The sequence below is a fragment of the Pseudorca crassidens genome, chromosome 1, assembly GCF_039906515.1.
Source record: "Pseudorca crassidens isolate mPseCra1 chromosome 1, mPseCra1.hap1, whole genome shotgun sequence".
Taxonomy (NCBI): domain Eukaryota; kingdom Metazoa; phylum Chordata; class Mammalia; order Artiodactyla; family Delphinidae; genus Pseudorca; species Pseudorca crassidens.
The window spans coordinates 193,445,792-193,458,090 of NC_090296.1; the positions used below are offsets into that span (position 1 = coordinate 193,445,792).

At 44.2% G+C, this 12,299-nt stretch overlaps 1 protein-coding gene across 3 annotated transcripts in view; it reads right to left on the minus strand.

Annotated features, from left to right (window-relative positions):
* CUBN (cubilin) overlaps nucleotides 1–12,299 on the minus strand; it is a 281,633-nt gene that overhangs the window by 169,436 nt on the left and 99,898 nt on the right. For all 3 annotated transcript variants that reach the window (XR_010934358.1, XM_067704299.1, XM_067704308.1), the window contains one exon: nucleotides 6,887–7,037. Coding sequence is in view for 2 of the 3 variants with exons in the window: in XM_067704299.1 (XP_067560400.1) it covers nucleotides 6,887–7,037 (151 nt within the window). In the remaining variant the exon portion in view is untranslated. The remainder of the gene's footprint in view (nucleotides 1–6,886; nucleotides 7,038–12,299) is intronic.

Here is a 12,299-nt window from a genome sequence, read left to right on the forward strand (position 1 = left end):
TCCCTGCTTCTACTTAGAAATGCCTCCCTCTCCCAGAGATTTGACTGATTCTTATTTATTCTTTAAAACTCGGCTCAAGTATCAAATCGGCCTGGAGGGCCTCTCAAAGTCCCTGCGGCCAGCCTAGGTCTCCTCCCCGGCCCCCCAGCATCACGGATCATGGATTCTGCCCTTGCTTTGTCTGTCTCCGCTACTACTGACCAACTCCCTGAAGTCAAGGATGCTGTCTCCTTCTTCTCTGTTATGGGCTGAATTGTGTCTCCCCCAAAATTAACACACTGAAGCCCTAACCTCCAGTACCTCAGAATGTGACTGCGTTCGGACACTGGGCTACTACGGCAGGGATGAAGCCAGAATAAGGCTCCTAGAATGGACCCTAGTCCAATCCAACTGGCCTCCTTATATGAATAGCAAATTTGGACACACAGAGCCATCAGTAGGTTCACACAGACAAAGCCACGTAAGGACACAGCGAGAGGGCTGCAGTCTGCAAGCCAAACAGAGGGGCCTCAGGAGAAACCAAACCTGCTGACACCTGATCTTGGACTTCCAGCCTCCAGAACTGTGAGAAATAAACTTCTGATGTTTAAGCTACTCAAGCTGGTATTCTGTTATGGCAGCCTGAGAAAACAAATACACTCTCTACATTTTATAAACGCCAAGCCCAGAACCCGGTCGTGAATAAATATATTCTGGTTGGTTGGTTGAATGAATGACTGAATGAAAACATGTCCTCAATACATATCACAGAGGCCCCAAGTAATCACTAACACAAGATGCAGAACCACAAACTGTTCTTTGAATTACAAAAGATAAAACCTTTGTCCTCAAAGGGTGAGCCTCCCAGAAACCCCAGCACAGATACTCTAAATCACAAAAGGAATAAAAAACGACAAATTAGATGGAATTCCCCTGAAAGACCAACAATAGCAAAGACTACTGAAATGCCCATGTGAGGAGGGAAAGAACTGAAGGAAGGTTTACGAGAAATGTTGCTGACCTCAAGGAGGTTCTTTGCCAGGGCTCTCAAAATGCATCTTTTAGAAGCGCTTTGATACCGTGCTGCGTCTCCACAGGTGGTCAAGAAAGCGCTGGCTCATGTTCAAACCAAGCCAGCCATGCAGGATCCGGATACAGTTTTTATAAACCCCGAGCTGATCTCTGAAAAACCCTCAAGGCTTGAGAAATCTCGTTAATAGCTGAAAAGATGAGAAAATGGAACCAGCCCCCATTCAAGAGGCTGATGTCATCTATCTCCCCAGAGAAAAGGCCACTCTCTCCTTTGTGAAAGCCCAGGGTGACATCACCCCCTGATCCATGCACTTCGCCCTTCCTCTGCTGTTCCCAGTTCAGGGGTTTTCTCCCTTTGCAAATGTCACCCTTTCACTCACAAAGCTCCTTGACCTTGCATTTTGCCGGATTCCACTGCCAAGTGAAAGAGGGCCCCTGGGAGGCGTGATCAGAAGAGGCGAGGGCTTTGTGCAGCTGGCCGGGAGGCCCTATTCACGCAGCTCGCAGAAAGTTCTATATTCCCTTCAGCAACCCAGATGCAGGTCCCCGAGGCCAGGCCAAATGCAGCCCCCAGACAATGCTGTCAGCGCTGAATACCGCACACCGTTTAGCCAGACAGGGCAACTGTGGCCATTTCTTCCTTTGCAGAGTGGGATTCTCTTTGATGCTTTGCATAAAGGCGACGCAGTGTGGTTAATCTCACACCCGCAACACAACTCTAAAGAAGTACCCACAAAGAAAGCCCGACTGTAGGTCCATTTTCTCAAAGCAAATAGAAGATCTGTGTGGGTGACAGAGAGGCACGTTTTGTGAGCGGGTTTATTTATTAATTGGCCTCACGAACGAAGCACATGGGGAGCCTCCTCGGCAGCAACGGTCAGGAAATGATGCCACTGCAGACTCTGAACTTGCAACGAAGAGGCTTTTGGACTTCTCACTGCATAGTTTGGAAGAGACTGGGAGGGGAAAGAGGGTCTGAAAGGAGATTTGATTCTAGTGAAAAGAGGCTCAGAGTTTAAAGGCACTTTCTCTGGCCCGTGCGGAAGAGCAGCTTCCCGGCCAGTGTCAGCCTGGGTGTCCCGGCCCAGCGCTGGAGCCTGACTCTGAGATGTGGATCTGAAGAGGCTGTGCTCAGACGACGTTTCTGAATTACCTACACAGACACACTTGCGTGTGCACGCAGGCACATTCAGGAATATTTCTCTTTAATTTAAAATTGAGACTAATTTTTAAGTGTATTCTGGACCTTGTATCTTTAATATTTAGTTATGAATATTATTATGAATATTACTTATTGAATATTTTGTATTCAGATCCCACAACATGCCACGTTGCTTCAGTGCTTCCAGGTGCTACTCAAAACTCATTTCTCTGTAAGTCAAAGACAAATGTTGTGTAATATTGCTTACACGTGGAATCTAAAAAACACAACAAATTAGTGACTATAACCAAAAAAGAACAGATTCACAGATAGAGAGAACTAACTACCGGTTACCAGTGGGGGGGGGGGAGGGGCAGTATAGGGGTGGGAGTGGAAGGTACAAACTATTGGGTGTAGCACAGGCTCAAGGATGTGTTGTACAACACGGGGAAGACAGCCAATATTTTGTAATAACTGTACATGGAAAGTAAACTTTAAAATTGTATAAAAATAAATTTTTAAATGACAAGAAAAAAAAAGGAACTGAAAACCAACATTTTATTTCAAGTAAACATGTTTTTTTGGTATGCACATGTGATACTTCAAGGTCATAAATGCTTCAAAGCTCAACGTCCAGATAATCTCCCAAATAAAGATGCATAAAAAGAAGAAAAAACTTATAGTTCTCTGAAATCTGAAGGGTTTACGGGAAAGAGAGGGTATGAGCCCGTCCCTGCCCGAGCCCCTAACAGTGAGGGACCCAAAGGCCACTGCTTCACTCTCCGGACCCTCCTGCTGGATCTGTGACACTGGACTCCAGCCGCCCTGGCCGTGTGGATCCCCACGCGCACCATGCCCCCTCCCACCACAGGGTCTTTCTTCTACGAGGAACCCTTTTCCTTCTCCTATTTGCCTCCTTAGCTCCTGCTTATTCTTAGATTTTAGTTCCAAAGTTGCACCCTCATGCAGGACCGCCCTGGCCTCCTGTGCAGGTTGAATCCCCTTTTGTATGCTCCTGTGGCATCATCACAAGGGGCACTATTTATGTGCCCCTTGGCTGGATGGCTCCTTCCCCCAGTCGCCTGTGAGCTCCCAGAGTGTAGGAACCAGGCCTGGGGCAGGAGTCACACACTAACAGTTCCTTAGTATCTCTGGAAGGAACACAGGGATGACTAGAAATCGGATTTATGTCTTCAGGTTACCAACAACAGGTGAGAAGTGAGGGAACCTCTTCCATTGGAGGCCTCCTCCCTGACCCTTCTCTTTTCTGTCGGCCCCTCTTCTCGGCTGTCTCGAGTTACAGACGTAGTTCAGACGCTGAGTATAAACTCAGCATTGCGTGGCTATAGTATATGACAGTTAATTTTGCACAGATCTAGACAACTAACAGTCTCCTTCCAGAAGGTTCTTCCCAAGCATAATTTACATCTAGTGGCACAGAGTTAAAAAAAAAAATTTATTCAGTTCTGGTCCTATCTGGCAAAATTTTGTTGCACAACTCTGGTTCCAAGCTTAGCAAGTTTTCAGCAATTGGGAGTAAGTTTTGAAATAGTAAACAGGTTACGAGAATAGACAGAGGATGTCTTTGACTCTCCCAAATGAAGACAGATTCCAAATGGGACTGGAAGAAAAAAATTTTCCCAACCAAAACTCAAAGCCGTGCCTAGTGTGTTGGCTGGAGAAACCCAGTCGTCCAGGGTAGCCAATAATGACTATGAAGTCCTTAGTGTGGCCTTGGACTAGTACGGCTACAACGGCCTGGAGGGGAGAGGAAGCAGCGCACTGAGGAGAAAGATATCACCAGCAAAATAAATCGCTTCTCCTAAAATGCTCCGTCCTAGCGGCATGGCAGAATTACTTAGGGAGATTTTCAAAATTAGCAGTAGTCAAGGTCCCACCGCAGACCAATGGAATCCTATCTCCTGGGCTGGAACCCAGGCACCGGTACTTGTGAAAACTCCCAGGCAATTCCTGCGTGTATCTCGGGCTGAGGACGGTGCCCCTAGGCCCCGAGCCTCGGTCTCCTCGTTGGCATTTCTTACTTCCCACTCTCTGACTCAGTGTCAGTAGGATAAGGGCTGGGGCCCCCGTGAGAAAGAACCTCACCGCTTCAGAGTTTAGAGAAGAGAAAGCTCCCCGAGTGTGGTCTACAGAGACATGCCAATGGCATCACCTGGGAGTTTTTCAGAAATGCAGATCCATGGGCCTTACCTCAGCCCCCACATCAGGATCTGCATCCTAACAAGATCCCCAGTGACGCATATCCACGTGGAAGCTTGAGAAACACCGTTCTGGAAAATACCCTTTGCCCTTCAGAATCTGGGCCATGTCCCAAGATTTTCCTGTTTCTTCTAGGTCTTTCCACACTGTCTCCAGTTCCCTCAGAGCCAGGCTATTTCTGAATCACACAATACCAGAGACGGGCTGTATTACAGAGACGACTCAGTCCAGCTCCTTCATTTCATAGATCAATAAATTGACATTCCAAGGTTAACTCTACCTATTTGATGAAAAGGACAACCCCGAACTTCCACAAGCTTAATTATCAAAGCTCATACACTTTGGGAATTTATAATCTGTATTTCAAGTTATAAGTAGCTGTGGATTACCACTGAATATTTTTAAATACTGAAAAACCCTATACGTATATTTTAACGAAATATACTCAGGCTCCAGTTCATAATAATAGAATGTCGTACACTCTCAAGTATATGATAGGGTTCTTCAGTTGTGTAAAGTGCTGCGATGCATATAATACCTGTACTATGACGTTAAAAACCCTCAACACACATTCACATATGCTCACCCTGGGCTCACCCCTGATTGTGACAGCAGGACCACCGTTCAGAATGTCTGTGTGTGATTCCAGGTGAAACACGGCAACTCCACTCCTCCTTCAAGCTGACTGAATCATAGTAGTGAGCCCTAAGGTCTTGGCCTAGAACTGCTTGTGCAATATTCACGAGGACTATATTTTTCAGGTCTAGATCACTCTAGGAGAGTGGTCCTCAACTGTACTCGCCAGGGGGACTAGTTAGGACACAGATTATTGGGCTTCCCTTCAGAGTTTGCCATTCCATAGTTCTGGGATGGGGCCTGAGAATTTGCATTTCTCACAAATTCTACTGCTGCTTTGGGGGACCAGGGTTTGAGAAGCACTGCCTGCGGTCCTCTGCCTTTCGACTGGCCCACATGAGGTCAGTCTAGAAGTTTCAGAACTTGCGCTTAAAACGAATTTTCATCTTCAGAGGAGTGGTGATCCCTACCTGTTTCTGGAACCACCAGTGCGTAGGCAGGCTTTCACCTGCCCCTACTCGTTTGGCAGATGTGACCCCTGTCTTTGGCTTAGTGCATCACTGGCTCAAGCTTTCTGCTCGGGTCCCCCTCACAGCCCAGTCCTCTCCCTCCCCCTTCTCTCTCTGATCGACCCTCCTTCCTTCCCTTCTATCCCCGTCACTCCTTCTCTGCTCAGTGTCAGGGTGAGTCTTAAATCTCATTCTGTTCCACTCCCCCGAGAGACTCCATCGCACCCTGTGACCTGCTTGCCACACCCAGGCACAGGCCTTCACCCCTAGAAACTTCCTTCTGCTTCCTCCTTTCTCGTAAGCAATTTACGGCTGCACCTCCTGAAGCAGTTACCCAAATCCTGTCCACGTGGACTTCACTTCTGGTCTTAACTCCAACAGGATTCAACTCTCCAAGGGCCACCAACGTCTGAGAAAACTTTCTGAGGCTGGGCACTAGATTACCACGCAGGTTCTGAGGCAGGAGATAGATGGGCCCCAGGCTGAGCAGCTGGAAGCTGTCCCTTGTGGACAGACGCTCCATGATAAAGAGAATGGAAGGAGCAAGGAGGAGCTGAGCCCTGCTTGGAGAGAAGATAGAGAGACCATATATTCCCCATTCTTTCTTTTTGCGGTACGCGGGCCTCTCACTGTTGTGGCCTCTCCCGTTGCGGAGCACAGGCTCCGGACGCGCAGGCTCAGCGGCCATGGCTCACGGGCCCAGCCGCTCCGCGGCATGTGGGATCTTCCCGGACCGGGTCACGAACCCGTGTCCCCTGCACCGGCAGGCGGACTCTCAACCACTGCGCCTAGGGAAGCCCTATTTCCCATTCTTGAGGTCAAGGAGACCTCGCAAACTACACATGCACAGAAAGGGTCCTCAGGACTCGGAGAAGGGAGGGGGCACCAGACCATAATATGTTCAGACCATAATATGTCAACTTCCCAGAGACCCTTGAGCTGAACTCCACCTTTGCTAAGCAGTGCAGGCGCACACAGGGGAGGGCCCCGAGTCAGACCAAATACGGACTCAGAGCCAGACAGAGCAAGATGATTGGCCAGAGGAGACCCGGAAGAACTGCCCCATATAAGTGATTTAAACGACCCCAGAGGCACAGCTCTCTCTCTCAACCTAAGCCCACCCGTGCTTTCTCCACACGTATTCCTCTCCTAATAAACACTTTACCTGCTTCACTGTTTTCCACCTCTTTCTTAAAATTCTTTTTACAAAGCAGACGAGAGCCGGGGCAGCACCGCGGCCTGGGTTCAATCCCTAGTTGAGGAACTGAGATCCCGCTTCAAGTTGCCACAGCCATGGGCACCCCACAGCCACCGAAGATCAGTTCCACTATTCGTGAATGGTACTGTTTCCAAATATAGAATTGCAAAGGGAACGGTTCTTGGTCAAATAGCAACTACCAAATACAACTGAGATCAGCAGAGGGCTTACCTTGGATGAACCACTGCATCTGGAATCCTTTCTCATGGTAACCGACCCCGTCGGTATAAAACAGCACTTGAAGCTTGGAGCCCGTGGTGCTCCCTGAAGGTGGAATGTCTGCTCCACAATAGCGCCCCATGCGCCGTGGGCCATCATACAGCTGCAATCAGAGAGAGACCTCCCAGTGTGAAAACCTACAAGGCTTGTCAGATGGAAAAAGCAAAGTCCACTCGTGCAGCAAAAGCTGTTCCTTGCTTCAAAAGTTACGGGTAAATCTCCTGAGGTGGGTTGAGTGCAAATTAAAAATAGATAATTATATACAGAGAGGTCCCTCCAAATTATTGGTTGGCCAAAAAGTTCACTTTGGCCAACCCAATATAATCCAGGCACAGAAGAAGGAAATGCTGGGCCAGGGGAGATGGGTTCACATATGAATCACACGTGAGAGATGTTCAGTGAATAACAGTATTGTAACTGTAAGCTATAAATTTTTAAAATAAATACTATCTATAAACAATTAGACATTTTGGAAAACTCTGAAAGGAAGATACAAAAATTAATCCCACTGAAGAGAACCACAGTTAATATTTTGTTAATACCAGAAGCTTCTCTTACCAACATTTTTTTCATTTGTTTGTATACGTACATACACACATACGTGTGCAGGGGAATATGTGCGTGTATCAAGTTGGGCTACACATTAAATGGTGTTCCCTGCTTTTCACTAAATAGTCTATGCAAACATTTTTAATAGTGGCACAAAATACTACGAATATGCTGTATTTTTTTTTTTTATAAATTTATTTATTTATTTTTATTTTTGGCTGTGTTGGGTGTTCGTTTCTGTGTGAGGGCTTTCTCTGGTTGTGGCGAGTGGGGGCCACTCTTCATTGCAGTGTGCAGGCCTCTCACTGTCGTAGCCTCTCTTGTTGTGGAGCACAGGCTGCAGACGCGCAGGCTCAGTAGTTGTGGCCCACGGGCCCAGTTGCTCTATGTGGGATCTTCCCAGACCAGGGCTCGAACCCATGTCCCCTGCATTGGCAGGCAGATTCTCAACCGCTGTGCCACCAGGGAAGCCCTCTGTTCCGAATATGCTGTATTTACATTATAATTCTACTGTTGTTCACTTAGGATATTTCCAGTCTGGGGGCCAATAAATATAAGTCTTTGCCTGATAGTTTAAATTTCTCTTAGGAGAGATACCTATAAAGGGAATGAATTAAAGACCATGATCTTTCATGGCTCTGGATATATATTTTTAAACTTCTTACCAGAAAGTTTATACCAATTTATTCTCTCACCAGCAGTTTATGGAAATATTTTATGACTGCCATTATTTTAAAAACTGGGGCTAATAGTGAAAATTTGTTTTCTTTTTGTAATTGTCTTAAGTTGTTACTTTGGGGTTGAAGTTTCTTTCATGTTTACTGGGCATTTCTTTTTCTTTTCTTGCAACTTTTCTGCTGAGGTCTTTGCCCATTTCCCGACTGAGGTACTTATACATCCTGTTGGGTACCTTTTATCTGCCTAATTTCATCAGATACATATCTCCAAACTAAAAAAATAAACACCTTTGCCATATCTCTTCAATTGGTAAAAATAATGATAATCCAAAAAGATTGGCTTCCTCATGACTCAGGCCACTACATTTTCTTTTAATCTCCAAATGTCCACATGAAATGCTTTGTTCCAGTTACCCTTGGGATGAGCTGCCCATTATAAAAAAAATGGAAAATGTCTGATCATGCACTTCCTTTATTATTCTCTTGGCGAGTACACACGTGTGAGTGTATGTGCTTGTGTGTGTCTGTATGTAAATGTATCATCTGGATTCAGTAAATTCCACACTGACCAAATTATTTTTATTTATTGAAATGTTATCATAGAAAATACTGTTTGAAGCATGCTGATTTGAGCATGGAAAGCTTCTTAATCAGATTCTACAAAGCCCCTCCACGGAGCCTTCCCTAATCCCTGTAGCTGGTCATAAATTAGTTTTCCTTTGAAACCCCTCAGCTTTTCATTTGTGCTTCTTTGTGGAAATGGGCACATTCTGGTGATGGGCATGTGTGTCTCTCTCCCCTACTGATTACAAGTTTCCTTAGAGCCCAGACTACCTCTTACATCCCCTCACAGCCTAGCACAGGGCTTTGTCCAGGGCAGGTTCCCAATACAACAGCTTCAGAGAAGGAACAGAGCCATCTCCCCGACAGCTGCATTGATTTTAATGGCACTTAATCTGCATTGTTACTTTAACGCTGCACAGTTAGATACATGTTAGGGTCTTACAGTCCTAAACTTCAGCATGCTCCTTTCAGGCAGCAAAAGGTCTGCGTCCTTTGTGGCCACTCTGCAGAAGGGCCTTGTTCAAGGTCATAATAAAAATCGCAGATTTCTAAATTTGGGTCGTCTCACTGAGTTCTCAAAACGGGCAGCAGATCGGCCGTACATTTCTGTGTGACGCGGGGAAGGTCAGTTGAGATTTAAAAAGAGAAACTCAGAAGTCCATTATATCACTCACTCTTAAGTACTAAACTTAAGCATTTTATGCAAATGATAAAGATGAGGTTTAGTTTTCAGACCTGTCCCTGCAGCTTCCTTTTAATTTTTTAAATACTGCTGCTTTGGATATATGTATTTATTATCAAACTTCTAATACTGTAGGTGGTTGACAGAAGACATGAAGGGGGAGCAAAAATGAGAGAAAGAATAAAGCCACATAAAAAGAAAAGGAAACAAAAACAGCCCTCCACGACCCGTCTCCAGACCCACCACCCACTGCAGGAGGTAGAGGGGGAAGAAGGTCTGTATGGTAACCTGTTTATTCCTAAGCTATTGCTTCACTGCAGGGTATTTATTTCAGCCACAGAGTTTCTATTAAACCTAGGGTATGAATTCCAATTCAAGACTAATTAGTACAAAAATAAACAGACTGTTCTCACTGCCAAAGCATAATAAACAAGAAAACGCTCTACTGGTTTCCACTCCAAAAGGCTCATTCTAAACTTTGGATTGTACTGCAGTGACCAAACTTTAATTACTTCATCTTTATCCAACAAAACATGAGGTAAGATCTCTCTAGAACTATAATTGCCTTAAGCTTCGTGGATCTTCTGAAAAACTAGGTGGCAACATTTTGAGGAGCCCTAGTTTAGATTCTGTGCACGGTCATAAAGAGTATAGTGCTTTTGCCTCCCAGCTCGGTAAGGTTAAGAAACGTGACACTTTCACGTGACTTGCAGGGGATGTTTTTTTCTTCCTTCCGGATGGAATTACTTCATTGAAGGAGAGCCCCTGATCCCAGTGGCTCTTAAATAACACACTGTGAATGGAATGGGGGTTGGGGGCAAAGGGAGTGGGTCTGGGGGGAACAGTGGTGAATAACAAGTAGTTTCTTTTTGCCTTTGGAGGGAAGAGAATGATACGTTGAAATAAACATCAAATAGACGTTGATGAAAATACTTACATATAATGTCAAATAAATTAATGACTTAATTAGTGTAGAAAAATACCTCTCTAGAAGAAAAAATCCCACACCCCTAATTTTATGTCTTTCTAACACTTACACTTAACTAAATCACAGGTTTTTGTTTATACTCACACAGATGGCTAAAGTCACCTCAACAATTCATTCCCTCGTTAAATTTACCACCCAAAAAGGAACAGTCATTTTTCAAAGTACACAAATACCGGTTACCGTGGAAACCAGTGGGTGCCTGCTGTTCCTGATTCTGTTTTCAGAGCAGAATGTTAACCACAGGCCATCCCAGCTGTGACTCACTGGGACTCCTGGCCAGCATGTGGCTTGGTTCCGCTAAGGGTACCATTCCCGGCTTTTAGAAAGCCCCAAGATTTACCCCATCTGAACAGTATTTGAGGCCTTGAGTCCATAGGAAGGGGACTAGCAGAAATTAAGAAGTGAAAGACTGAGATTCTTACTTTGAATATGAAGATCGAATTTGTATAACTGTGTCTAGAGGTTTGGTTTTTTTTTTTAATAATTGAAATGCTGTTTACATTTTCAAGTTGCCATTTAATGTATCTTCAGATGTGGATATGTATATGTACAAAACCTGCTGTGTAGAATCTTTTCAGTTATCCTCTCCAGGAGAAGATTCGTTTAGGGTTTTTGTGTTTTAGATCTTCCACCCCCGCGCCACCCTGAAACATCTCAACCACTCTTACAACACTCGGAGAGGAAGGAAATCTCTTGCGGAAGTCTCACTTGCCAATTTCTATCTACTTCCTTTGCATGGGTTTGATAATTCGGTGCATGCAGAGTTGATGAGACCATTAGAGGTTTCTGACTACGGCTGCAATGTGAAATGATCCGTGGACTCCTAAATAGTACAGACCCATGCATACAAAATGGAAGACAGAAAACCAAAGACATATCACTGACAGAGTGAGATTTTTTTAAGATTAAGGTTTTTGTAGGTACTTTACGAATCATTGGAACTCAAGTCTGGAGAAACCCAGGGTCAGCTAATGTGTAACCTGTTCCCTCAGCAAGAAGCAACTTTATGAACTGCAAGAACTCTCAGAATAGAAGTGTGCTTTTCAAGGGTCTCTTTGTTGCTAAATGGTTTTATGATTTTGAAAATTTGTGATCCTAATGAATGAAATTATAACTAATTGTCTCCTATCTCAGTTTGGGATGTATAGATAGACTTCTTTTCTAAACCCACTTTAGAATCACAGTGAGTAACAACTAAAACTTAGCCCTTTCTATTTTAGATCAGCATCGAATTCACACTTTTTCTAACTACTGTTTTTCCTATTTACTTGAAATTTTTCTGGAAGAAAAACATTTTTATAGTGGAGGTTTAATCATAAGAATTAAATATAGTCCATATAAAGAAATTAAATCAAGAGTTTCTTTGAGGTGGTATCATTAAAATATGGAGAAACTTCCAGAAAAAAATTTTGGTCCAGTTCCTATAAGAAATCTTTAAAAACCCCAAAAGAACTTTATCCTTTAGAGTTTAATATGTAATTGAAATAATTCATCTGCCGTGAGGGAGAATTCTAGGTATAGTAGAGAATCCCTGATAGTTTTACAGAGCAAAAATTCTGGTCAATGTAAAGAAGATAGTTACATTTCTGAGAACTATACTCAGTGAGTTCACAGAGTGGCTTTCTGAAGTCAATGTCACTAGTAGAAGATTATATTTCAACTGAGAGCCGGACAGTAATTTTACTGTAGGAACACACTAGAGTATATTCAATGTGGTCAGTGTCAGGCTCTAGATTCAAAGTCCAGTCTAGCACTAAAATTTGCTTAGAATATAATCTTGTGAAAATTACTTAACCTCCGTAAGCTAAGACTTCTTTGTAAACTTGGCATCTTAATGGTACTTATCTCATAGGGTTGTTGTGCTTAGCAAATGAGACAAACCAGGTAATAGGTTGAGGATGAGTC